At 46.9% G+C, this 26945-nt stretch overlaps 2 protein-coding genes across 7 annotated transcripts in view; both read left to right on the forward strand.

Moving 5' to 3' along the window:
- The window catches only part of LOC310689212 (sodium channel protein type 5 subunit alpha-like), a 36732-nt gene extending 28037 nt beyond the window's left edge, over positions 1-8695 (forward strand). For all 6 annotated transcript variants that reach the window (XM_083466582.1, XM_083466579.1, XM_083466583.1 and 3 more), the window contains 5 exons: positions 2163-2300; positions 3922-4026; positions 4660-4930; positions 5782-7540; positions 7696-8695. In XM_083466582.1, the coding sequence (XP_083322708.1) occupies positions 2163-2300; positions 3922-4026; positions 4660-4930; positions 5782-7013 (1746 nt within the window). In that variant the 3' untranslated portion in view covers positions 7014-7540; positions 7696-8695. The remainder of the gene's footprint in view (positions 1-2162; positions 2301-3921; positions 4027-4659; positions 4931-5781; positions 7541-7695) is intronic.
- Positions 8696-14791: 6096 nt separating this feature from the next.
- LOC310689209 (sodium channel protein type 5 subunit alpha-like) overlaps positions 14792-26945 on the forward strand; it is a 308343-nt gene continuing 296189 nt past the window's right edge. Inside the window, exon 1 of the mRNA XM_083466571.1 lies at positions 14792-15135. The gene's annotated coding sequence lies outside the window, so the exon portion shown is untranslated. The remainder of the gene's footprint in view (positions 15136-26945) is intronic.

Genomic DNA, 26945 nt, shown 5'->3' on the forward strand with positions numbered 1-26945 from the left:
AAAGGGGTTAAATTGGGCAGACAGCCTGGGAGGTCAGCTTTGTACATAGCAGTCTTGCTCCTGCAGTGTCAATTAAGTGTAATTATCAAACACTTGCCTTTTCAAGACCCAGCAAAAGGTCTCGCTAAGTCACCCTGGGTGATTTAGCCTGGCTTCAGCACAGGCAAAAAACCGAAAACAGTATTTCAAGTATTGTTAAGGAAAACCCAAACAGGAGACAAAACAATTTTGCACCACACAGTACGAGATCCTGAAGGGCCAATTCAAAACAGGTGTAATGGAGCTGTAAAGTTCTCAGACAGGGGTTGTACTTTTATGTGAGGCACTGCCGTTTCCCTAAATTCCAGTATAACATGTGTCAGGGAACTGCCATCGGCTCAGGGGGGAGAGGGGAAAAGCCGGATGGATTACAGAGAGCCTCCAAGGATCAGGGGAAGCAGCACCTCCTCAGCGGAGGCAGTGGCGTAGCGTGGGTTGTCAGCACCCGGGGCAAGGCAAGTAATTTGCACCCCCTAACCCGTGGATTTGCGCCCCCTAACCCGTGGATTTGCGCCCCCTAACCCTAACCCCCAGATGTTGCGCCCGGTGCGGCCGGCCCCCCCTGCACCCCCACGCTACGCCACTGAGCGGAGGAGAGTAGCCACACCTCCAGTGGAGAGGAGCTTCAGGGCTCGGAGGAGGCAAGGCGGTGCCAGGACACCTTGCCTGGGCAAAGCGGGGAGGAGAGAGTTCCTCCGTTACCCGCGCCCTCCTTGCTCAGTAAGCTTCCGCGCTGAGAGGGGAGGCGCAGACTGGGCGTCAAGAAACTACTCTGCAGGGGAAGGTTTAAGGACCGCCCACTCACGGATTCTGCCAGTGAATGAGCCAGCCATGGGAGAGTGGCGCTCTAGACAGATAAAGTTTATTTTGGCATCAAAAGCAAGGCTTCACAGCCGAGCAGGGAAGCATTTGCCTGCTTGCTCTCGAGCAACCCCTTGGAACCATAACAATATGGTTAGGCTTTCCCACGGTGATCGGTTTTATACAGGGGTGGGCTTTCCGACAAATGTGTTGTGTGAAGGCAGGGAACCAAGCTAGGCATAGCACAGGAGCTCTGTGAACAGTCTCTCCTGGAAGTTGTGACTGAGAGTGGCAGCAGCTGCTTAAAGCTCCTCCCCACAGATTTCCCATCTGTAGTGGGGAAACTGGGAAATCTATATAACATTTCCTCCACAGGAAAAAATTAGGTCCGGGAGAGGAATACAACACAGATATATATTAGGAGGGTAATGGGTAGCCAGGGCTGAAAATGTAAGTTGCAGTTTCTCTCAGTTTCTCAGTTTTCCAATCTTAAGTTATTTCCACATAAGTTTCCATTTTTTGCAAAACTCCTCCTGAAAATTCATCAGCAAATTTCTCCTAATGTACACACGTTTGTGTGCAAGTTTGCCTAAGATATACAGTTTTGCAAAGCAATTTCCCCAAATATACTGCATGTTTGTTTGTTATTTTAATGAATATAAGCATTTTTATATTCCCAGTTTAGCCTAGTACATGCATTTATTTATTTTTTACACGTGTTGGAGATCTGTATTGCCAAATTTGGAGAAGCATGAATTTTGAAGGATGGCTGTGTTTCAGTTTGCATATTGTTTTGGAAACTGCAAATTACAAAGGTTTGCCTTTAAATGCAAACTGAACCAACCTTTCCCCCTATCCGCAGTAACGTGTTAAGCTTTCCTTGCCCCATGAAAGGTACATGGCACAGTTCTACTGCTGCAGCAAAATAGGTTTGCTCCTGTAAGCAGTCTGGATGGGGGCCTATCTGCGCCTCTCCATATATAAACTGCTCTGACTGTCTTAGTGAAAGAATGATCTATAAGCAGATTCATCATAAGTGACTTACTGTGGCAATGGGAAGAGATTTATAAATGAGCCAGAGGGCAACTTCAGTGATCCCATGATAAATGTCTACTTCCCTCTTGCAAACCTCTCCAGATAATTGCTCAGAGACAGCGCTGTAGCTGCTTAGCTCCAAAGGCAGCCACCATCTCTTGGTACGGCAACCAATGAGAAAAATGTTAACAAGGGGTCGCCACAAACCTACCCACTTTAATTGCCTTTCTCTCCTTTCCCCCTTTTCTTTTCTCAGTCATGTTTCAATGTGTTTTTCGTATTTGCAGGTGGAATACCAGCCCAAATGGGAAGCTAACAAATATATGTACATCTATTTTGTGGTTTTTATCATCTGTGGCTCCTTCTTCACTCTGAACCTTTTCGTTGGCGTCATTATTGATAATTTTAATCAACAAAAGAAAAAGGTAAGTATCTATAGAAAGTGTTTCTGTTTCCTTACGCCTGTTGAAAGTGAACCCTTGAAGAATCAGACTAGTTAGATGGGTGCCTTCTACTGGACCAGCCTCCATCAGTGAAAGAAAATTCATGCTTCTGATGGGGAAACTCTGACCTTAATTAGGCTTAATTAGACTCAGCAGGCCTTTCTGTTGGGCCCACAGGCTGTATCGGGAGAACCACGCCCACCTGCCAGTCACCTGACATCATATAACAGCTAAAAAGATCCCTTATCTCTGACTGAAGCACTGAAGCATTAAGTTAAGCTATAAACCTCTTTGAGGAAAAAATGCAGCAGAAAGATTAGGGATGTAAGAAGGCAGTGATTTCCATTCCAACCTGTATCCTTCACAGTCTGTGCCATTTCTGTTCTGCTGCAGTTCAGTTTCTTCAAAATTCTATGTTATTCCCCTTGCTGCCCACTCACATTCATTTCAGTGTAAAGGAAATGAAACAATGTTTGTTGTTGTTTAGTCGTGTCCGACTCTCCCGCAGTTTGGTCAAACTCATGCTGGTAGCTTCGAGAACACTGTCCAACCATCTCGTCCTCTGTCGTCCCCTTCTTGTGCCCTCAATCTTTTTTCCCATCATCAGGGACTTTTCCAGGGAGTCTTCTCTTCTCATGAGGTGGCCAAAGTATTGGAGCTTCAGCTTCAGGATCTGTCCTTCCAGTGAGCACTCAGGGCTGATTTCCTTAAGAATGACTAGGTTTGATCTTCTGGCAGTCCATGGGACTCTCAAGAGTCTCCTCCAGCACCATAATTCAAAAGCATCAATTCTTCGGCGATCAGCCTTCTTTATGGTCCAGTTCGCATTTCCATACCTCACTACTGGGAAAACCATAGCTTTAACTATATGGACCTTTGTTGGCAAGGTGATGTCTCTGCTTTTTAAGATACTGTCTAGGTTTGTCATTGCTTTTCTCCCAAGAAGCAGGCGTCTTTTAATTTCAGTGTTTAGGGAATGTTTAGGGAAGTTTTTAATGCCTGAGGTTTTTGCGTGCTTTTAATTCTGTTAGGAGTTGCCCAGAGTGGTTGAGGTATAATATTATTATTATTATTATTATTATTATTATTATTATTATTATTAACAAAAATGCAGATACCAATTGAATTCATTGACTGATTTCCGTTTCTGATCCCAGGTGAATGCATGAAACTATGCCCTTTCCATATCTTCTTCCTTTTTTCTTGGAATTCTCCAACATCCCTAAAGTACCGTATTTTTTGCACCATAACACTCACTTTTTTCCTCCTAAAAACTAAGGGGAAATGTCTGTGCGTGTTATGGAGGGAATGCCTACGGGTGGCATGCCTACGGATTTTCCTCCTCTAAAAACTACGTACGTGTTATGGTCGGGTGTGTGTTATAGAGCGAAAAATACGGTATCTCTTATCCCAAATGGGAAATCAGCCCTGTGCTTGCTCTTTGGTGGCAAAAGGCAGCATTAGAACAGGAGGTGTATGTTTCTGAACACCACTTGTGCAGGAAACTTCAGGAGGGGAGAGTGCTCTGGTGCCCAGGCCCCTCTTGTGGCCAAACAATATATAATCTGCACCCAATAATGTTAGTTGTCTTATCTCCTTGCAGTTTGGTGGAGAAGACATCTTCATGACGGAGGAACAAAAAAAATATTATAATGCCATGAAGAAACTGGGGTCCAAGAAACCTCAAAAACCCATCCCACGGCCAGTGGTGAGTACATGTCAACTGTTCTAGACGAAAGACTTCCAATAGGTGAACAGAAATGTAAAAAGGAATAAGGCTGCTAATGTATGATTAATAGACTGATTGAGGCAGAGCAAACTTAGTGGGCGAATACAAAGTTTAATCTTGGGACTGAGAATTAAGAGCACTCTGGTATGTTATTGCAATAGGGAATTAAATGGAAATATTAAAGGCAGTGAGTGAACGCTTCCGTTGGATAAATTGTAAGCAATCTCACATTTCCTTCAGTATATTGGAAGAAGTGACGGGACTCAGGGTGCTTCCAGATGTGAGTTTATTGTGGAAGCAGTGCAGCTCAGGCATGCAAGGATTTTCATGGCATCAGCACAGCATCATTCTCATCAAAATGCCAGAATATCCTCTCTCTTTTTTACATTTAACTCGAAATTCCACTTGCTGTGGGAAGGCCCCCCAATAACAAATGGAAGATACCTTTTTCCACTTGAAAGGGATATTTCATCCTTCCTTCCTTCCTTCTTATTTTTTTTGGTTTAAGCAAATTTTGATACGTTGTTGTCTGACTAAATTATTGAAGGATAACAGATAGCTATGTATTGACTCTACACAAATCCTGGAGATTCTTTCTCCCCTTGCCTTTAGAACAAATACCAAGGGTTCCTCTTCGACATCGTAACTCGCCAAGCTTTTGATGTTGCCATCATGGCCCTCATCTGCCTTAATATGGTCACGATGATGGTGGAGTCAGACGACCAGTCCGAAGGGAAGACATTTGTTCTCAACAAAATAAACATCCTCTTTATCGTCGTCTTCACAATAGAGTGTGTCATGAAGCTGGTGGCTCTGAGATACTACTACTTCACCAACGGATGGAACATTTTTGACCTGGTGGTCGTGATCATGTCAATTGTTGGTAAGTCGCTACAGAACAATGTGCTCTTGCCTAGCTCTTAGCAACCCAACCAGAGTTGAAGCATTTTAAACCTCATCACATACACCACACATTTGAATTACCGTATTTTTCGCTCTATAAGACACACAAGATGCACCTAGTTTTTGGAGGAGGAAAACAAGAAAAAAAATATTCTGAATCTCAGAAGCCAGAACAGCAAGAGGAATTGCTGCTCAGTGAAAGCAGCAATCCCTCTTGCTGTTCTGGCTTCTAGGATAGCTGCGCAGCCTGCATTCGCTCCATAAGACGCACACACATTTCCCCTTACTTTTTAGGAGGGAAAAAGTGAGTCTTATAGAGCAAAAAATACGGTACATGACTTCCTCCAAAGAATCCAATAAATGGTAATTTGTTAAGGGTGCTGGAATTGTAGCTCTGCCAGGGGGCAAACAACAGTTCTGATAATTCTTTAGGTACAGTCACATATGTCAAATATGATGTAAACGTATGGTGTCCCAGGAACACCTGGGAGCTGTGGCCAAAGAAGGATGTGTCCCCTGAGGTTGCCATATGGAGTCCACCAGAGAGGAAACCCTGAGAAATTGGATTTTTAAAGTGCTCAACTCTAGCTGAACTGTGCCCAAAATTAAATACACGGCATTTTAGAACTATGACTCCCACTTCCAAAACTATGTTTTAAAAGCCCCTAGGAAGGAATCAGACACCAGCAACAATATTGAATTAGGAATACAATAGAAAATGCAGAGGTGACCCCTTGCTGGACTTCTTTTAACTTTAAACAATTAAGGATTAGCCTGCTCAGCAGCCATTTAGTTCATTCAAGATTTTTGTTGCTTATTTCTCCCCTTCAGGCAGCCTGCTTTCCGGCATTGTGGTTTCATTTTCGCCTACACTTTTCCGGGTGATACGTCTGGTGCGAATAGGGCGAATACTGCGCCTGATCCGATCCGCCAGAGGGATCAGGACTCTTCTCTTTGCCTTGATGATGTCCCTCCCTGCCTTGTTCAACATTGGCCTCCTGCTTTTCCTAGTCATGTTCATTTACGCCATTTTTGGCATGGCCAACTTTGCCTACGTCAAAAAGGAGGCTGGGATTGATGACATGTTCAACTTTGAGACCTTTGCCAACAGCATGCTCTGCCTCTTTGAAATCACGACGTCTGCCGGCTGGGATGGACTCCTCAGCCCCATATTGAACACTGGGCCTCCATTCTGTGACCCGAACCTCGGCATGCCATCAACTTTCTCCAAGGGTGACTGTGGCAGCCCCGCAGTGGGAATTCTGTTCTTTGTTACTTACATAATTATATCCTTTCTCATAGTTGTAAATATGTACATTGCAGTTATTCTGGAGAACTTCAACGTTGCCACAGAAGAGAGCACTGAACCTTTAGGTGACGATGACTTTGAAATGTTTTATGAGGTGTGGGAGAAGTTTGACCCTAAAGCTACCCAGTTTATTTCATTCTCCGAACTTTCTAACTTCGCTCATGCGCTGGCAGAGCCCTTGCGCATACAGAAGCCAAACGTGCTTGAGCTGATGGCCATGGATCTTCCCATGGTAACTGGGGATAGGATCCACTGCTTGGACATCCTCTTTGCTTTCACCAAAAGGGTTCTTGGAGACTCGGGAGAGATGGACACCCTTAAGCAACAAATGGAGGAGAAATTCATGGCAGCAAACCCGTCCAAGGCTTCTTACGAACCAATCACCACCACGCTCAGGTGGAAATACGAGGAGGCGTCTGCCGCTGTTATACAGAAGGCCTTCCGGAGTCATTTGCTCCAGCGTTCCATGAAGCAGGCCTCTTTCTTACACCGACACAAAACCAGCGATGGAGATATCCTTGACGAAGATGCTCCGGAACAAGAAGGTCTCCTTGCGCAGCTAATGAATGAAAACTATATCACAGACACAGACAAGTCCCACACAGCATCCTTGGAATCTATTCCTCCATCCTACCGCAGTGTTACTGGAGAACTTGATGACGCTTTTGAGGGGGAAGTGGCAGAGTCTCCTAAAAACGACAAAGCTAGAGATGGCCAGCTGTTTACAGACAAAGGCAAGAGGTCTAACGTGTAGATGCTTGTCAAGCACACCTTTAAACAGACACAGTGCCATTCAGACACCAAGCAATGGTTCTCTTATTGAGGAATCCAAGAAGACTCCACCCCTCAGATTATGAACACCTGCCATTTTTTTTTATCATACTACCTGTAGCACTGCTCATTTTTTCCTAGCTGCATGAAAAGGGAAGGATCTGTGAAAAGCTATCATAATCTTTATGTTAGAATCATCTCTCGGACATGGGTATCATTGCTGTGATGACTGTGATTCTTTCCTTACTGCACCGAAGTGAGCTTAAGCCCACGGAGAATATAACTTGCTGGCCCCTAGGGGACCAGAGTATGGTTTATCTGGTCTGGAAATAGAGGGCTCCTTTGATGCAGCAGCCAAGAGGTTTGGCAAGCGTTAACCTTTCCCCCGTGTTGGTGATTCACACAGGTTCTTATTGGTTCTTATTTCAGATATCTAATTTGGTGGGGAGTCTTCTATACGTCTCATGGAACCTGGGGATGCAAGTGAGGGCAAGGAGTGCTCATTGCCCAGTGGCGTAGCGTGGGGGGTGCAGGGGGGGCCGGCCGCACCGGGCGCAACATCTGGGGGTTAGGGTTAGGGGGCGCAAATCCACAGGTTAGGGGGCGCAAATTACTTGCTTTGCCCCGGGTGCTGACAACCCACGCTACGCCACTGTCATTGCCAGCAGGAAGCACGAGAAATGCACTTACTCATGCATTCTGGGTCAGTGGATTGAGCCAGAGGAAATTAAGAACTGCATTCTTCCTGTCTGCAGTGGAAGAGCATCCAGACTTTAAGGCTGAGTCCTCTGCTGCCAGAAGACTTCCTTCCCGTCCAATTAAGTCTGGAAAGTGGGATTCTTTGGGGGGGGGGTAGAATTGGGGCCTGGAAGGCCTTGGGGCCCCACCCTGCTGCTGATTGGGCTGCAGCTGTGTGCAGTGGGTCTGAGTTTAAATTGTTTGATTTGAGCCCAGTCCCAATGGATCCCAGTTATCCTAATTTGAGGTAGGCCTGTTCTAAATTGAGGCAGAATGGTGGGCAGCCACTTGCTCATCTAGGGTTGCTGTACGTCCCGAATTTCCCAGACATAGCTGAAATATGGCAGCCGGAATCAGTGTCCGGGTGGAAATCACTAAAATGTCTAGGGAAATGTTGGAAGTCTACATTTTGGCGAATCTCCTTAAAAATAGTTTAAAAACTTGATTTCTTCTTCTTTTCCTTTTTTTCTTTTGCAAAAGCAGCTCAAGAACTTTGGGCAGTACTTAAAAAAAACTTTTGTGTCCGGATTTTCACTTTTTGAAACATGGCAGCCCTAGCTCATCGCTTACCTACAGGCAGAAAGAATGCTTATACAAAGTCATAACTCAATTGCTCATCTGGAAACAATACATGAAAGCAGAAACAACTGGATAGAAAACTTTTCTATTCACCACTGTTACTCTTTATGTAACATATTTCATGTACATGGCACTTTGCAGAATAACAGGCATAAAACCACTGGTTGCTGCCCAAACTGGAACTTAACACTTTCGACCTCCCTGTCTGACCAATATAGCCGCTGCATGTTTTGTTGATACAGCATCTTCTGGAATATGATAAACATCACCATGATGTGTATATATTATTGTAGCCATGTTGCTGCCATTGCGATAATACAATAAACAGACCAAGAAGCAATCCAGAAATATGGATGTAATGAGGAAAGAGCATGGGTTATGTTTATAGCATTCATGGGTTTATGCATATCTCCCTGGGGAAGGAATTCCAAAGATGTGGAGTCACCACTAAAAAGCCCCATCTCTGGTTGCTGCCCATCAAAGATATTCTATTGGTGGTCTAGAAAACAGGGTCTCCTAAAGTCCATTTTACAACCCAGGCAGATTCATATGGATGCAGCCGGTCGTGCTCTCAAATTGTTTAGGGTGCTAAAGGTGAAAATGAATACCTAAAGGAAAAGGGCAACCCTAGATTGCTTGTAATGTGTGAAATGGCCCTTAGTCAGAGTTGCAAGATTTAAGGAACAAGGACGATGCTTTGAACCAGGGAATTAAGGTGGCAATTCTCTTCTGTTTAATTTGCCTGGGCAATTTTTCTAGCCACGATTTCCAAGAAGCTGCTGGAGAGATTACTCTTCGCAAAGTCTGATGATGTAACAGCAATTTAGTCCTAATTGTACCAACCCCAAATGTATCAAGGGCTGATATACAGACGATGTATTGCTTTAGCAGACCCTGGGGAGGAGAACGCCAAGGATGCTTTCCACAAATCACTTACGCTGTAGAAGTCACATGGAATTTAATAGGGCTCCTCCAGAATAAATGCAGGTGGCTGTGCCCACTCTCACCCTAGAGACCCCTGTTCAAGGTAGACTTTGCCGTTGCAATCCTCAAAGCTTTTATACATTAAAGAGCTGATCACTGCTTTGAGTCAGCAGTTGCAAATGGCTTCAACGTAGCCGAATCTGTTCTTGCTGCGTGCTTAGCTTTCCGTGTTTTTGCTGCAAACTGACTTGGAGAAGATCTAATTCCTTTTAAACCTGTAATCTTTTGGAATTGCTCAGAAGACTAACCCTTCCCTTACCACTCAGCCATTGCAGTACCAAAGCCTGATTCGCATGCACTTGCTGTGCTGGTCTCTCTGCGCGCTGTTTCAAGGGGGGGGGGCCTGTGGACGCAATGCTGCAACCTCATGCCCATTCATTCTGCATGTGAAGGAGACCCGAGGGGAGGCCTTGCTGACACACACCCAAACGTTGAACTGACTCCATCTAAGTGTGCCGCAATGTGTTGTCTGGGGAGTGAAAACCCCTGCCTCCCACTGCCACCAGTGCACTTGGCAGCAATGACACCCCCGGCTGGAGGTGCACCAGAAGCCTCTTGCAAGAGGCAATGGCCAACCTGAAAACATGGACTTGCATGGCTCAATCTCTATGGCAGCAGAGATGCAGCTACCATCTGGGACGACAAGGATTTCTCTCAATGGCTTGGAGGCCTTTGGCATTCAGCTGTGGCTTGCAATGCTTTCCTTAAAGAAAGCAGGAAGGAGGTCAACGTAGAGATGGCTCCTTCATCTCACTCCAAGTCTAGCAGCCGGATTGGAGCTGGAGGATGAGGACTAGAGTGGAAGCAGCACTTAAGAACACAAGAACAGCTTGCTGGATCAGACCAATGACCCTTCCAGTGGCCAACCAGATGGTGCCTGTGGGAAACCAGCGAGCAGGATTTGACCACAAGAGCACTCTCCCTTCCGGTGCTTTTTAGCAACCAGCACTCAGAAGCATCGCTGCCTCCAGCTCTATAGCTAGCCATGGATAGCTCTCTCCTCTTTGAGTTTGTCTATTCTTCTTTTAAAGACTTCTCAGTTGGTGGCTAGCATTGCCTCCTGTTGTAGCAAGTTCCACAGTATAGCTATGTACTGTGCAAATAAATCTTGAATCTTCCAATATTTGGTTACGCTGGGGTAAAGGAAGGGATAAATGGCTGCAGCAAAGGACCCTCTTTCGCTTTCATCTCTCCTCTGTGGGGAAGAAGACCCCTCCCTGACTGTAAAACGTGGGTGGAGCTAGCCTAGCCTTGTAAATACGGAGGTATTCTTACAAAGGTTGCACACCACCCCCAACCTCTGCTGATCAGTAGCGAGATTCCAGGGGTGTTTCAGTTGGGGATGCAGCCACATCAGAGAGTGTAGTGTTTTAAGATACCGGTATATGGTTTATTTTACAACTATCTACACCTGGATCTAGGTGGAGGAAGAAAGTTCACAGCATTACATCCCAAGGGGGGCTTGTTCCCCAAAGCAGTGTAGCACTGGAGTCCAAGATCCCGCACACCATGTCTGTGCCTCTGTCCCAGCCTGCCAAGGTGCACGACATGGCCTCTGCCTCCAGTTCTGGCACCTCCTTTTTCCTCCCCAAGAACATTTGCTAGGGGATGCATTTTTCCTGAAGGACACCATGCCCCCTCCCGCGGTAACCTTGGCAACCCTATTTCGCACAGATCCATGCATCTTTCTTTGATGTGTTGATGAGTCACCATCTTTTCGTAATGGCTTGTACTCAACTGGCCCAGACTGGCTAGTTGGCATAGGCTAAACGCAGGGATTCCCATGCTGCAGCCTGCATTTTCCCTTCAGTATCCCAAATATGATCTTAATTCTACCATTTTACTGATTTTCTAACGTTCACTGACTCTAGCAGTTATGGGTGCCTTTGCACCCCTAAACAATGTTGTCAAGATCCTGTCTGACTCCGGCCCTGGAGGGAAGAGGCTTGGGGGCCTGTGGAGCTGAAGACTTGGGAGGGCTGAGGAATCATGTGTCAGGGTTTCCTCATCTGTTTCCCCAAGAACAACTTCAACCCGCATATTGAGTCCAGTCTGGATCCCCAGCTATCTTATTCCCCCTGCCCCAGGCCTTGGGAAAGAAGGCTGCAGTCGTCCCACCAGGTTGGATGGCCACATGCTATGGATGCCTAAATTAAGATTCCTGCATTGCAAGGGATTGGACTAGAGGACCCTCAGGGTCCCTTCCAACCCTATGAACCTATAAGACAGGCATAGGCAAACTCTGGCCCTCCAGATGTTCTGAGACTACAATCCCCATCATCCCTGACCACTGGTCCTGTTAGCTAGGGATGATGGGAATTGTAGTCTCAGAACATCTGGAGGGCCGGAGTTTGCCTATGCCTGCTTTAAGATGTAGGGTTTACGGTAAAATCATTAGCAATGGCGAGGGATCAGGCTTCTCTCATAACAAATGCCCGCATTTGAAACATTGTCTCGAAGACAAGGTATTTCCGCTCAAATTTTGAAAGCGTGTGGTCACAACGAGCATGCCATGCATTTTTGGCACAGGGTCCCAGAGATGGGAGCTGCAGTTCAGGAAGGCCCTCTGGAATAAGCTATAATGGGCAGTGGGGTGTAGTGGTTAAAGTCTCTTATGAGTCCTGGGGAGAAGGCAGCCAGTCTCCATAGGCCAGTCTAATCCAGCCTTTGCCACAACCCTCTCCAGTGGGGATAGGGCAGGACTGGGGACTCGAAGGAAGTCTGGGAGATAAATCAAGAAAGCTGCAACGGAGCCATAGGGACTATATGTGAACAGAACACTTGAAAGAACTTGCAATGAATTCTGAGTTGGAACGATATAAGGAGGGAGGGGAGAAGGAATCCATTATAAAGAAAAAACAAGGGAAGGAGTAATGTAATTGGAGCAAGTGCTCTCAGGTGCATAGGTCTCAGGGCTTAATTAGCCTTTGAAGCATCAAATGAAAAAATAAAGTTGGACTCAATGCCGCGAGTTACTAATTAAATGTCACTGTCCACCAACCTACTCACTGCAATATCCTCTTCAACCAGCAGAGGGTGGTGTTGCCTAAACTGTGAAGATTACGCAACGATCTTCTAGTCTTTTGCTGTTCAGCAAATATCTGGAAGGCTACCCAAAAAGTTCAGCTCTTTCTTTCTTTCCAAATAATTCTGGGAGCTGTGGTTTGAAAAGAGTGCCGAGGGTGGTTAGGAGACCCCTATTCCCTTCACAGAACTGTAAGAGCGAAGAGTTCCAGCGCCTCTTTTTTTAAAAAAGAAAAAGAGCACTGGTTAAACCAGTCTGAGAATTGTAGCTCCAGAAGGTGCACAAGGAGACCTTTAGCAAAGCACAGCTCCCAGAATTCTCTGTGGGAAGCCATGACTGTTTCAAGTGGTTGTTATAGGGCATGAATGCGGCCAGGTTCAGGTCAGCTGCCTCTGGGTCTACATCCTGCAAGGACTACATACAGAGGTAGGCAAACTAAGGCCCGGGGGCTGGATATGGCCCAATCACCTTCTCAATCCGGCCCACAGATGGTCCGGGAATCAGTGTGTTTTTATATGAGTGGAATGTGTCCATTTATTTAAAATGCATCTCTGAGTTATTTGTGGGGCCTGCCTGGTGTTTTTACATGAATAGAATGTGTGCTTTTATTTAAAATGCATCTCTGGGTTATTTGTGGAGCATAGAAATTCATATATATTTTTTCAAAATATAGTCCGGCCCACCACATGGTCTGAGGGACAGTGGACCGGCCCACGGCTGAAAGAGATTGCTGACCCCTGGACTACAATAACTGAGCGCATGACGGTTCTGTGCCAGTCCCAAAATTCAGCACATGCACAGAGTACACAGCGGCACTGATCCGCCGCACTTGCCAGCGGTATGGCCCCATGCTCTGCAATCTCATGATGAGAGTCTAGGGATTAATCTGCTGGGTTTTAATTAACTGAATAAAGATTAAGTAAATTTCCTCAAAACTCCGCAGAAGTGCCTTGAAGGAACAATGTGCTTTCTTTTGTCAGTATCAAAACCACTGAAAGCAATGACTCCTTGCTAGAAGGGAAGGGGGGGGTCACCTTTATTTTCCTCATCACTTTTAATTTTATTGCATGGCTTTCCCCTACAAAGTGAGCTCCGAGCAGGGTGCAACGGAAATATTACCCAGGACTGTTAAGTCCCCCAGAGCTTTCTGCGTGCTTACTCAGCAGAGTGTCCTGCTGAGTTCAATGGCGCTTACTCCCAGGTAAGCGCTTGTGGTCTGCAGTCTAACACAGGATCCTAGAACTGTAGAGTCGGAAGGATCCCAAGGGCAGTGCCAGATTTGCGTATAAGCTAAACAAGCTATAGCTTAGGGCCCCACTCTCTTGCTCCCCCCAAAAAAAACTAAAGGAAAAAAACCTGGATGTACATTTCCAAAATATAAGATAAAAAACAAATAAAATAAAACCTACATACAGCAACAGTGTTTCGTATTGTGTTGTGGGCCCCCAATCATTTTAGGTTAGAGCTTAATAATCATTTCACTATTAATATACTTCTTCTTAATTGTATTTCACTGTTAATATACTTCTTCTTCACTGTATTTCAGTTCAACGATTACTTTGATTAAATACATATGTTGTTATGTGCAAATGGCTTGAGATACCCATTAGGTCCATAAATTACCATATAGCATATGTTCAACACACAAAAAACCCGCGACAATTTGTTGTTGACAAAGGACAGCTGGACATCTAAAGGGCCCCATTGCTTTCAGTAGCTTAGGGCCTCATCAAACCTAAATCCAGCCCTGCCCAGACCCCAAGGGTCATCTAGTCCAACCCCCTGCAATGCCGAAATCTTTCGAACCCACCACCTTAACATGAAAAATTTGCCCCCTGAGCAATAAGTCGTGGTAGCGACCAAAGCAAAGCCGTCCACACTGGAGGGGGCACCCAATCAGCCACTGCAATAAACCCCCTGCCAGGAGCCTCCAGCTCAAAACTGCTTTGGAAGCGCAAGAAATTTGGCCCCCGCCGGTTCCCTTCCTGCCTGGAACGCCGTGAGGTCCCTGCCAGCCCGTGCCGCCCACACTGGCTCAGACGGCCTGAGGGCCTGACTCGCGTGTCAGGCCGGTTCCCACGTTCCTGCTGCGGAAGAGGCAAGAAGAGCGCCTCTCCGCCTGAAGTCCAACCGCAGTCTCGGAAGCCGAAAGGGACCCCATTCCCTTCTCCTCCCCGAACTCCCAAAGTTTCTGGAAAGTTCTCTCGGCGCCCCCCCCTCCCCACAAGCGCCCCCACCCCTTGCCTCGCCCCCCTCTGGGGTTTTCTTTTTCCCTCCCCCAGCGCCTCTGGCGGCTCCGCGCGCGGCCAGCAGGGGGCGCTGCCCCACAGCTCTGGCGCCTCGGCAAGCGCTGCCAGCGCCAGGCGAGCGGAATGGAGGGCGAGGGCGCAGCAAGAGTGCAGCCAGCGAGCGCCGGGGAGAGAGAGAGAGGCGGCGCGTGCGAAGCTACCGCCTCCCTCGCCTGGACCGGCCAGCCTGCCTGCCTGCCTGCCTTGCCAGCCGATCTCTTCGCATCCGCGCGCGCGGAGGCGCTGGCACCACTTCCAGCATGGCCCGCCGGCAGCTGCAGCCGCCTAGGATGGAGAGGGGTCTCCCCAGGGGCCGAGGGGCGCGGCGATGAAGGGAAGGGGCTTCTCCCCGGCGCTTGGGAGCTATTAAAGCGGGACTTAAAACTTCACTCCGGAATGACCCTGGAAGTCTGCCTGGGCAAAGCGGCGGGGAAGTCCTGCTGAAGAAAAAACAACCAAAACCACACACACAACAAAAAACAAAAGCCACAGTAAGTTTCCTTTCTTTATCATCATGGGGGTTTGATTTGGGAAGACGGGGGAATTGTGCCTTAGGAAGAGGTTTAAAGAAAAGGGAAAAAAAGAAGTAATTCCTGGGAATGGATCTAAAGGAGGAGAAAAGCTTGCGTGGACCCGGGATCTTCTCCTTCCCGCGGATTCTAAAGTTTGTAGGTAACCTAATTATATTTTGCAAGTTAATCCCTCCATTCTCACGCTGGCGTCATGGTGGGTTTAAGTGGAAAGGGAAGAAATAAGGATTTATTTGTTTTTTAAAGGGATCACTCTGAAGCTGAAGTGCTAGAATCAGACTATCCTGATGGAGGTGGGGGCAAAGGGGGCTTAATAATAATAATAAGAATAAGAGCTGATTTAAAACCAGAAATTAAATGAACTGCAAAGTTTGACTTCTGGGCCCAGTGGACTAAAAAATGAAGCTGTCTGCTTTAAAAAAGAAGAGTTGAGGATTTTAGGATGGTTTTAGTGAAATGTCTGTTGGGAGAGGGAACAAGGCACCCTTTTTTCCTTGCTGGAATGAGAATGGATGCCTCAATTACCACCGAAAACCTCATGTTTTATACGTATTTTGTTCTAGCTTCCATTTTCCAAAGATCTTTCTCAAAATTTATGGATCAAAAGTTTGGTGTCTGTTCCCTATTTTTATTCATTTATTACACACAAGTGCCCAAATTTTCCTATGAAGTGTATAATGAAAACTATGATGGTGCACTTACGATTATAGTCTTACTGTGTGTGTGTGTGTTGAGGGGGGAGGTGAGTAGAGGAGAAGTAAACAGCGGTGGGAATAAAAAACACTTTCAGCTTCAAAAAAGAGTGATGGGGAACCGGGACTGAAAGTGAAAGGTGAGGAACTTATCTTTATAAAACCCAGGCAACAAGTTTGCCTTTGTCCAAAAGGTGCAAGGCAAAAAGGGCTCCTAGTTTATGTTGACAGAACCTGTGAATTTCCTGGGGTATCTTTTTCCTTGCCTTTTATCCCCCCCCCCCACCTTCACCTCTCAGTCACGCTAAAAAAAGAAATCACTCAAAATCTGGGGGACCCAGCCTGGCTCACCACAAGAGTGATGAGTAACCGTTCTGAAAGACAGGGCATCCAATGGAATAAACACTGCGTGGTCCAAAGGGGATTTGTCAATACTAAAAATAAACACCCCCGTGAATGTCTTCAACAGGCTCCTGTCCAGTTTCAACAATATTTCAAGAATGATTAACAGGCTGTGTTGGCTCCTTTGTTTTTTAAGCACTAGCTCTGTCCAGGGTCCTGAAGTTAGTGGCGCAGACGCGCTCTTCCTTTCTGTAGCATCTGAGTGTGCATTTCTTGATGAGTTCTGGATTCTCCTGCTTCGCTTTCCAAGGTGGTGTGACTGACATGGGAAGGGATGGGGCGGGGAGGGAGAGAATGGGGATGTGTTTTCCAACACGTATAGCTGATCCTTGGTTTTGGCCTGCGAAACCAGGGCAGGTGGAGCTGCAGATGGAACAGGCAGATCCCATAAGCTTTTGGGAGCTAAAAGGTCAGCCCAGCGAGAAAGCCAGAATGCCTCCATTTTATTCCGAGAGGACAGTGGAGTTTGGCAGGGGGGTAGAGGAACTGGGATGTTGAGGATATTTTGCAATTTCTGGGGAAGTTATGCTGGAGAGTCTTTGGTTGAGATGGGAGGGGAGCAAAACAGAGCTGGCCTTTCCCCTGGCAGATTAAGAACGACCTTTGCACCCCTAGGTGGTTCCTTCCTTTACCTTGCACTCAGCATGCCGCATTTCTTTAGGCAACAGGCTTGACCACGAAGCAGATTTTAAATGCTGGCTTGTGGCAGGAGCCGTGATGTTTTTAGATTTGCACATCAAAAGGTTTCCCGTTAAGAAGTTTTGAGTTTACGTAATTCGTCCAACGTGACCGGTCAAAGATAATGCTATGATTAATATTTACACACATGACACTGAAGTAAAAGAGACGATTAAATGTGCGCATGGAAAAGCTGCTCTGCTTTTCTGCCTTACTCTCCCTTCCTTTCTGATGCCTGATATTTAACAAATTATTAACAAAGTTGAGTGTCTTCTCCTGGGGGATCTAACAAGCATTTGGGTGAAATTACGGGCAGTGCCAGAACAAGCCGACAGTGAGGAAGACCACCCAAGGCACCACACAGTGCTGAATTTGCTGAGCAAGTGTGCATATATTTGCACGATCCCTTCTGCTCCTGCTAGCAATGGGGAGCGGAAAAAAGCCAGTGAGATATAGTCAGTGGTAAGGGATTTGCACCAGGGAAGCCTGGGATTATCGGCACCACGCTCTAACCAGCTGAGCTCAAAGCCACACAATGGCCCCTAGAGCTCACTGGCTTAACATTTGGCCAGTACTTGTGCCTATTTTCCATTGGGACTGGCAGAGCGGGTGAGAGGGAGGCTCAGCCAGAGTCAACTAAATTTAGTTTTGTCCCCATCTTCCTTGCTCTCGAGTTTTACAAAAGCAGCACTGAGGCTACTAAGGAGGAGGAAGCTGACGGGCAGATCCATCCCTGGAACTGGCTGTGAGTAACAAGGCAGGCAGGTAACAGCTAGCTGAGGAGAGGTTGAGAAATGTGGGGCAGGGCCCCATCCTCCCTAATCGACCAGCCGCTACTGCATAGGGCTCATCACACACACACACACACACACACACACACACACACACTCAACCAACCTCATGTGCCAGTTGTGAGGATAAAAGGAAGTGGCCCCCTCTGTTTATGTGGGGGAAGGGTGGGGTATGAGCAATATAGAATAAATATATATGGGGATGGGGCAGCTACTGTTTTTGGGAATTGGCACTTATTTCCCTCTGTATCTCAGCCCTTGCAAAGAGTTTGCCAAGAGCACCAGCAATTTCTGGGTGGGAAGAGTACGATAAACAAGAGAGCTGATTTCTAAATTGCTGCTTGCTGTTTGGCTATGGCGAGACAAAAATCGTCTCCAGGTGGGGACACTGCCGAAAGAGGTGTTCCTCTTTTTTGTCTTTGAGCCTTCCAAGCATGCACGAGCTGGCAGGCTTGTAAATTTGTTTCTGGGCTTGCCACTTTTTGTGCGCTCTGTAAAACTTAAGAGAAATTAAGGTCCCAGGTCCCTGGAAAAGGCTCCCATATGAAATCCCAGAGAACCACTAGATAACTCTGAACTCAATAGGCCAAATGTTTCCAGTTGAAATAAGGCAGATCCCTTTATTTTTATGTGGTAGAGAAATAAAAATGGCCTCGTGACTGTTAAATGGTAGCTGGCGCCAAACCTTGGCTACTGGAAGTCCAGCTGCTTTTAGGAGGGTGCCCTCTCTCATTGTTTGCACGCTACCCATCCAGTCTTTCTGCCTGCAAGCTCAAGGGGAAAATACCAACCTTTGCTTTTCTCTTTTCATGTTGTGAGTATAGACCCATCCCAGACCTGGTTCACACCTCTACTTGCAAGCACATCCTGTCAATTTTTCTGCACTGTGTGAACTGACTCCTGAGGGAGGGAAAGCACCGCATGTTGAGGGGATGATGCAGTAATTCTATTTGTGGTTCCATATTTCGGCAACGGCCTGTTTGCAGACACAAGTTGCCACTCGACACTGCCGACGCAGTTAATATACAGTACAGGCTTTTGTGAACCAGTTCCTAGAAATACTGCTATCCGTATCTGTGAGGTGCAATGGCTGATGATTTGCCCAGGTTTGGGGGCAAACCATCCCACAGCACCTGCGCGGTAGGTCTGCTGTGGAATTCGGGAATGAAATTGTAGCAGAAGTTGACCCGGCTCCTCCTAATTTCTTGAACCAGTTGGATACAGTCACCTGTGGAAGGACTGTAGCTCAGCAGTGGAACACCTGGAAATGCCAGAGACCTTCTGTAGGTGGGGCTGGGAATGTCCACTGTCTGGAACCCCAGAGAGCTGCTGTCAGTCAATTTCTACAATACTGAGCTAGGTGTACCAGTGGTTTGAGTGGATGGAAAGTACTTTCCTATGCACTTGTGGGGGCTGGTGTTTTTTGGGGTGGGAGTATGTGTGTGTTTGCCTATGGTGCTCAGCCCCATCTTCAGGATTAATTTGGCCTCGGGGGCAGAGACCATTAACAGGTGAAGCAAATAGACAGGAAAGATGAGAGGGGAACCCCCCCCACTCCACGGCCCCCTATTTAGATGACTCAAACAAGGAAGCCAAAGACCCGTGCCAAACACAATATGGTTCTGGAAGTTTTCATGCAAATTCGGCATCTGTTTCTTTCAGCGGAGGGCAATAGTGAAACATAGAAAACTAAGTGAAATAGAAAACTAAGGAGGAATCAAAATACCAAGTGGCAGCTTTGAATCTCCTTCTCCAATTTCGTCTGAATTCCTTGGGGTCTGCCTTGGGGTCTTGTCCTGCGCCCCCGCTTGGTGGCTGTCTGGAGCCTATCAACTCCCTCCTTGTGGTTCTGACTCACGTTGTCACACACCTCAAATGTGCAATTGCAAGCCACCTTGGTGTGGGTTGCGTAATACCAGGGCAAGCGGCACCCTCTGCCAGATAGTGGATGACCCTTTCACAGTGAGAAATAACAAGCTGTTTGCCCCCTACTCCAGCCCCACTGCCCCGGTTGCAGCGAATGGCTGTCATGTTGTAAATTTGAGCAATGATCAATGGCGCACTATTCAACTGAACACATTTCCCGATTCTTTCCTCCATCCTGAAACTGCAGATGTTATTTAGGAAAAACCGAATAAAGAAACCAACTCTGACATCTAGGAGATGATAAATGATAGGTAAAGAAGTTCAAAGTTATTCTTGGAGGGAGTGATTGGCAAAACCTGGAATGAGTTCTGAATGATGGGCCATCTTTCAGGGCATTGCTGCCAAAATTATGCCCTCGCTACCCATGCAGACTGCTCCTGCTGTTCCATGATGAGCCAGCTTCAAAGCTGTTGTGCAATAACTTTCTGGTGCTTTCAGATCAGTGGGGAGATTGAGTCACATTTTGTTTTTATTCCTTCCTTTTCCCTGCCCCTGTGTCCTCCACCCACTGCACTGCCAGCAGCATTCGGCGCCTGAATGGGCTTTACTGTGTTAGGCTACAGGCTGGTGAGCTGTGTTAGAAATTAGCCAGGTGCCAAAGTGCATTTTGCTACTGGTGTGGGTCCGTGTGTGGAGATCTCTGGATGCCAGGTGGGCAACTGACATCTCCAGGTTTCTGAAGCAGGTCAGCAGAAGGGCTTCTTCATTGCATATATAGCCCATCTTTCTCTCCAAGGAGTACATGGTTTAACCTGCTCCTCAGTTAATCCCTACAACGAACCTATGAGGTGGGTTAAGAGGCTGTGACTGACTCCAAGGTCACCCAGGACCAGTGAGCTTCATGACCGAGTGGAGATTTGAACCCTCATCTCCCAGGTCCTAGTCCGACACTCTAACCACTACACCACATTGGCTTCCTAGAATACTTCTGCTATGGGTCAGCTCTATAAATTGAGTAAGTAAATAAATATGGGGAAATCAAAATGTCACTTAGAGAAGGATCTGAAGTATTTTCCTTGAAATTTGAATTCGTTGTGGATTGTTTTATTTGATGTTTTAACGTGTTGTAAACCACTTTGAGATTTTTTTTAAAAAGCATAATAATAATAATAATAATAATAATAATAATAATAATAATAATAATATATTTATACCCCACCCATCTGGCTGGGTTTCCCCAGCCACTCTGGGCGGCTTCCAACAGAATATTAAAATACAACAACCTATTAAACATTAAAAGCTTCCCTAAACAGGGCTGCCTTCAGATGTCTTCTAAAAGTCTGGTAGTTGTTCTTCTCTTTGGCATCTGGTGGGAGGGCGTTCCACAGGGCTGGTGCCACTACCGAGAAGGCCCTCTGCCTGGCTCCCTGTAACTTGGCTTCTCGCAATGAGGGAACCACTAGAAGGCCCTCAGTGTTGGACCTCAGTGTCTGGGCAGAACGATGGGAGTGGAGACGCTCCTTCAGATATACTGGACCGAGTATAGAATTGATGATAATTCCCACTGCAACAACAAATTGTGTCTAGACATTCTGTTGTGGTGACCGTAACCTAGGTTTAAGGTGCCATTTGGTGATTAGTATATAGCATATCTGAGTTTCTAACACTGCTGGTGAGAAGGGGCATGGTGCCTCTCTCCCTAGCCAGCTGCCCTCACCAAGCCTCCGAATTTCTGGCTTTCTGTTGGCCACCTTGAAGGCACACCTAATTATTCCAATTTTGCCATTCCACCAACTACACTCCTGAGGAAGACTGTGAACGCCACGAGGTCTTCTTTCTCTGCTCCCTTGAGGGAGTCTTCATTCAATAATATATTGAGCTTTGTGATTGCTCCTGTAGGTTTTGTTGTTCCCTGGCTCTATGCTTGCAGCACAAGGAGATTTCAAGGGCGAAGTTAGCCAGCTCATTCTGTGGGATCTCCCTCTATTTTAGTCCATTTATTTATAGACGTATCTGTATACGGCTGACTCAGATGTAGCATCAAGGCGGCTTACAGCAACATATACGGGTGCATTAAACTGAAAAGCTGCCGTAGAAACAATAGAAAACAGTCATGGAAAGGACCGGCTAATCGAGAAAGCTTAAGCAGTTATGCAGAAGACTGTCAGGGTAATAAGTTTTGCAAAAGATGCCTGGAAGTCAGTGAGTATGCTTGGGGAATCTCTGCTGGGAGAGTGTTCCACATTATGGGGCAACAACACTCCATGCCTGACTTATGGCTGAGGCTGGTCAGGCCTCTGTAACACGGGGGACAACTCACTGTGCTCCTCCAGGTGATCTCAGTGATTGTGTCGATTGCTCAGGCAGGTCCTAAGGTATGTTGTTGTTGTTGTTGTTGTTGTTGTTGTTGTTTAGTCGTTTAGTCATGTCCGACTCTTCATGACCTCATGGACCAGAGCACGCCAGGCACTCCTGTCTTCCACTGCCTCCCGCAGTTTGGTCAAACTCATGCTGGTAGCTTCGAGAACACTGTCCAACCATCTCGTCCTCTGTCGTCCCCTTCTCCTTGTGCCCTCCATCTTTCCCAACATCAGGGTCTTCTCTTCTCATGAGGTGGCCAAAGTACTGGAGCCTCAGCTTCACGATCTGTCCTTCCAGTGAGCACTCAGGGATGATTTCTTTGTGATCCCATGGACCAGAGCACGCCAGGCACTCCTGTCTTCCACTGCCTCCCACAGTTTGGTCAAACTCATACTGGTAGCTTCGAGAACACTGTCCAACCATCTCATCCTCTGTCGTCCCCTTCTCCTTGTGCCCTCCATCTTTCCCAACATCAGGGTCTTTTCCAGGGAGTCTTCTCTTCTCATGAGGTGAGCCTCAGCTTCACGATCTGTCCTTCCAGTGAGCACTCAGGGCTGATTTCCTTCAGAATGGAGAGGTTTGATCTTCTTGCAGTCCATGGGACTCTCAAGAGTCTCCTCCAGCACCATAATTCAAAAGCATCAATTCTTACGTGATCAGCCTTCTTTATGGTCCAGCTCTCACTTCCATACATCACTACTGTACAGGGGACAACTCACTGTGCTCCTCCAGGTGATCTCGGTGATTGTGTTGATTGCTCAGGCAGGTCCTAAGGTATACTGGACCTCAGTTCTTCAGGGCTGTGTATATTAACACAAGAGTCCTGATCCTGGCCCAGCAGCATATGGGCAGCCAATGCAGATGTGCCAAAAGAGGTGGCATATGTTGTCAACCGTCTGCCTCCATCAGTAGTCTGACTGCTGCAGTTTGCGTTTGCTAGAGCTTCCAGACTAAGCCCAAGGGGAGCCCCATGCAGAGCGCATTGAGGTAATCTAGTCTGCAGGTTATTGTTGACTGCAGTGACAAATACCGTATTGGCCTGAGTATAAGCCACACTTTCCCCCCAAATTCTGACTGTGAAAAGTTGAAGTGTGGTTTATATTCGCGACCTTACAGTGTGCAGCCAGGAGCATGGGGCAAACTGCGCCTGCCCTGCGCATAGTCCCCCGGCAAAGGGTAGAGAGCGAGGAAGAGGAAAGGCCGCTGGTGATGCAGTGTGGCTCTCCCCCCCCCCCAGGAGCAGCTAGGAATAGAGGGGCTTATATTCAGGTATTTCTCTCTCTCCCCCCCCCCACATCAATTAATAAAGGTGCAGCTTATATTTGGGTGCAGCCATATTCAGGCCAATACGGTAATACAAACACTTTTGTATTATTATTATTATTTACATTTGTGTACTGCCATTTATGGGACGCAGGTGGCGCTGTGGGTTAAACCACAGAGCCTAGGACTTGCCGATCATAAGGTCGGCGGTTCGAATCCCCACGACCGGGTGAGCTCCCGTTGCTCGGTCCCTGCTCCTGCCAACCTAGCAGTTTGAAAGCATGTCAAAGTGCAAGTAGATAAATAGGTACCACTCCGGCAGGAAGGTAAACTGCGTTTCAGTGCGCTGCTCTGGTTCGCCAGAAGCGGCTTTGTCATGCTGGCCACATGACCTGGAAGCTGTCTGCAGACAAATGCCGGCTCCCTCGGCCTATAGAGTGAGATGAGCGCACAACCCCAGAGTCGGTCACGACTGGACCTAATGGTCAGGGGTACCTTTACCTTTACTGCCATTTGGAGTTCAGGGCGGTTCACAACCCTAATCCAGGGTCTGTATCAGAATCTCCCTAAGCACTTAGTAGCTGACTACTGTTTCTTGCGTGCATTAATTGCCCTTTGTTAATGCTCCTGTAAAAGGCCCCTGCCTTTTAACAACACGTGTTGCCCTGAAACCTTAATGGCTTCAACGCTGCAGTGGAACGGTCTCCCTCTGGAGGTTCTGGACTCTCCTTCCTTGGAGGTTTCTAAGCAGAGGTTTCTAAGCAGGTTCTAAGCAGATGGCTACCTGTCATGGATGCTTTAGCCAAGATTCCTGAATCGCAGGGGGTTGGACTAGATGACCCTCGGGGTCCCCTTCCAACTCTATGATTGCTGAGGGAGGTCCTGAACACAGGAGCAAATTCTTTAGAAACAGATTTGTGGCAGGTATGTCCATCAACGGCTACCAGTCATGGTGGAGGCTGTGGCCTGCTTCCATGGTCAGAGGCAGCAATGCCTTTGAACAGCAGTTGCTGGAAACCACAGGAAGGGAGAGATGCTCTTGTGTTCAAGTCCTGCTTGCCAGTTCCCCATACACATCTGGTTGGCTACCATGAGAAAAGGACGCTGGACTGGATGGGACATTGGTCCTGATCCATCAGGGCTCTTCTTTATGTTCTTAAGAGCAGGTTGTGGATTGGGTATGAGATCTTGCACAAATGTTGGGATCACCTTGGTGCCAGCTTTTAATGGAGTGCTTATGAATAGGTGTAATGCTTAGAAGGCCTCTGAGAGCCAGTGTGGTGTAGTGGTTAAGAGCGGTAGTCTTGTAATCTGGTGAACCGGGTTCATTTCCCTGCTCCTCCACATACAGCTGCTGGGTGACCTTGGGCTAGTCACACGTCTCTGAAGTCTCTCAGCATCACTCATTTCACAGAGTGTTTGTTGTGGGGGAGGAAGGGAAAGGAGAATGTTAGCCGCTTTAAGACTCTTTCGGGTAGTGATAAAATGCGATATCAAATCCAAACTCTTCTTCTTGAATACTTCACGGCTTTGCTGTTCTCGCCGCCGTTCCTTCTATTCTTGATGCTCATGCAATGAGTACCATTGCTTAGGAAGCCAAAACAGCACTACCCATGCACAAGAGAGAGAGATACAAGTGGCCTTTAAGGAACCCCACGTTTTGCAGAAATACAGAAAACTGTTGAAGCGGGAAGCTGCCCCCCCGCCAAATAGCCCAGAGAAGACTGTGCATGCTCAGTAGCCAAGCAATGCCAATTGACTGTTGAAGGAAGGGAATGAAAAACTGGAAGGTTGCAGGAATGGAATGATTGGGCTCAGTCGGAAGAGCATGAGACTCTTAAATCTCAGGGTCGTAGGCTTGAGCCCCATGTTGGGCAAAATATTCCTGCCTTGCAGGGGGTTGGACTAGATGACCCTTGGGGTTCTCTCCAACTCTACAATTCTATGATTGTCTGGAATCTAGGATCACTGCCACACCATACATTTAAAGTGTTATTATACCACTTCAACAGTCACAGAGAGACTCCTCGGTCTGTTAAGGGTGAAGGGAATTGTAAATCTGTGGGGTCTTCACCCATAACGAACTACAGTTCCCACAATTCCCCCTACCTGTTACAGGTGGTATCAGAGAGGGTATGGTGTGGGTGTAAACAGAAGCACTCTACGCTGCAGCATTTTGTTGCAGGCTCTCCCTTTTCTCTCTCCCTTTTTTCCAGTCTGTCCCCCGGTGCTTTTGCTCGATGCATTTTAAGCGCTACAAATTTAGAGGTTTAAAGGTTTGTGTTTGTGTGTGGGGGCGGAGGGAGGGAGAGAAAATTACAGAGTTTTAAAAACATGATAGGCACCAAAGATAATTTGAGGAGTTCACATTCCTGTGCCTGCAATGCACAGGGTTCCTCTTGCCTGGAAGTGGAACTGTGCGAGCACCTTTCTCACCTTCTTGCCTGGCAAATTGCAGCTGCTGCAATCCCATCTCCCGCTCTGTGCAACTATTAAAAGGTGCAGAAGCCCCATCCAGCTTCACACCTGCTCGCCCAGAAACACCCACATCTGTAGACAGCACAACAAGAGTTTCAGTGTTTTTTCTCTCTCTTTTTTTTAAAAAAATTATTAGTTGAATATAAGAACAACATATAATCAAATACAAGCAATCAAATACAGTTTTCCCCTACCTTCCCAAAAAACAGCCACAACTATGTCCAGGTAATTACATTAGTAATATAATCAAATAAAAAATTATTTCTACAGTTGCTGGTTTAAAAAATATCATTCCACATGTTCCCTTGTATCTTAGATGGTTCTTTCTTTGATGCATATGCAATAAAGGAGGACCACGTTACGTAAAAGTTACGTAGTTTCTAGCGTTGTTTTCTTTCACGTACCCTTTCTGTTAACTTTTCCATCAAAATAAAATTAAAAACAGTGTTTTCTCAAAGCGGTAATGCTTTCTGCATCGGTCTTTGCCGTTTAGCAAACATCCACTCAAGCCAAGGGAAAGAAGCAGAGCCTGCATGGAGGAGAGAAGGGAAAAATTGGGAGCAGCTGAATCGGGGTCTGAGTTCCAGGAAAGAGGGGTGGCGGAAGGGAAAAGGACCGTGGTGGGGGTAGGAAAAGGTGTTGAGCTTTGTGTCCTGCTGCAGCCTGTCAGGTTTCTCCGATTTTATTTTTAAAACGTTTGGGAACCTTTGGCCTTTCAGATGTTGCTGAGCTATAACTCCCAGGAGCCTCTGCCAGCATGGCCATTGATGGTGGGAATTGTAGTTCACCAAACGTGGTGGGACAAAGGTTGCTCACACTTTTTTTTTTAATTGCAAGCCTAGGATTTCTTTCAGTTTTGCAAGGCATAAGAGTCATAAGAATTGGGGTGGGGGTGGGGAGACTGTTGAAGTCATCTAGTCCAGCCTGACTCAATGCATGCTGGGAAATGCAGGAGGCAGTGCCTCCAGAAAACCACCACCACTTCCTGTTCCCCTGTCAGAGCAGCTCTTACCATTAGGCTGCTTCTCTTACCATATGCGGAGGACTCCCTTGTCCTGAATGGGTTACTGTGCCCCTGAAGGACCAGGTGCGCAGCCTGGGAGTCATTCTGGACTCACATCTGTCCATGGAGGCGCAGGTCAATTCTGTGTCCAGGGCAGCTGTTTACCAGCTCCATCTGGTACACAGGCTGAGACCCTACCTGCCCGCAGACTGTGTCGCCAGAGTGGTGCATGCTCTG

The sequence above is a fragment of the Podarcis liolepis genome (genome assembly GCF_965112155.1).
Source record: "Podarcis liolepis genome assembly, chromosome: 12".
NCBI classification, from domain to species: domain Eukaryota; kingdom Metazoa; phylum Chordata; class Lepidosauria; order Squamata; family Lacertidae; genus Podarcis; species Podarcis liolepis.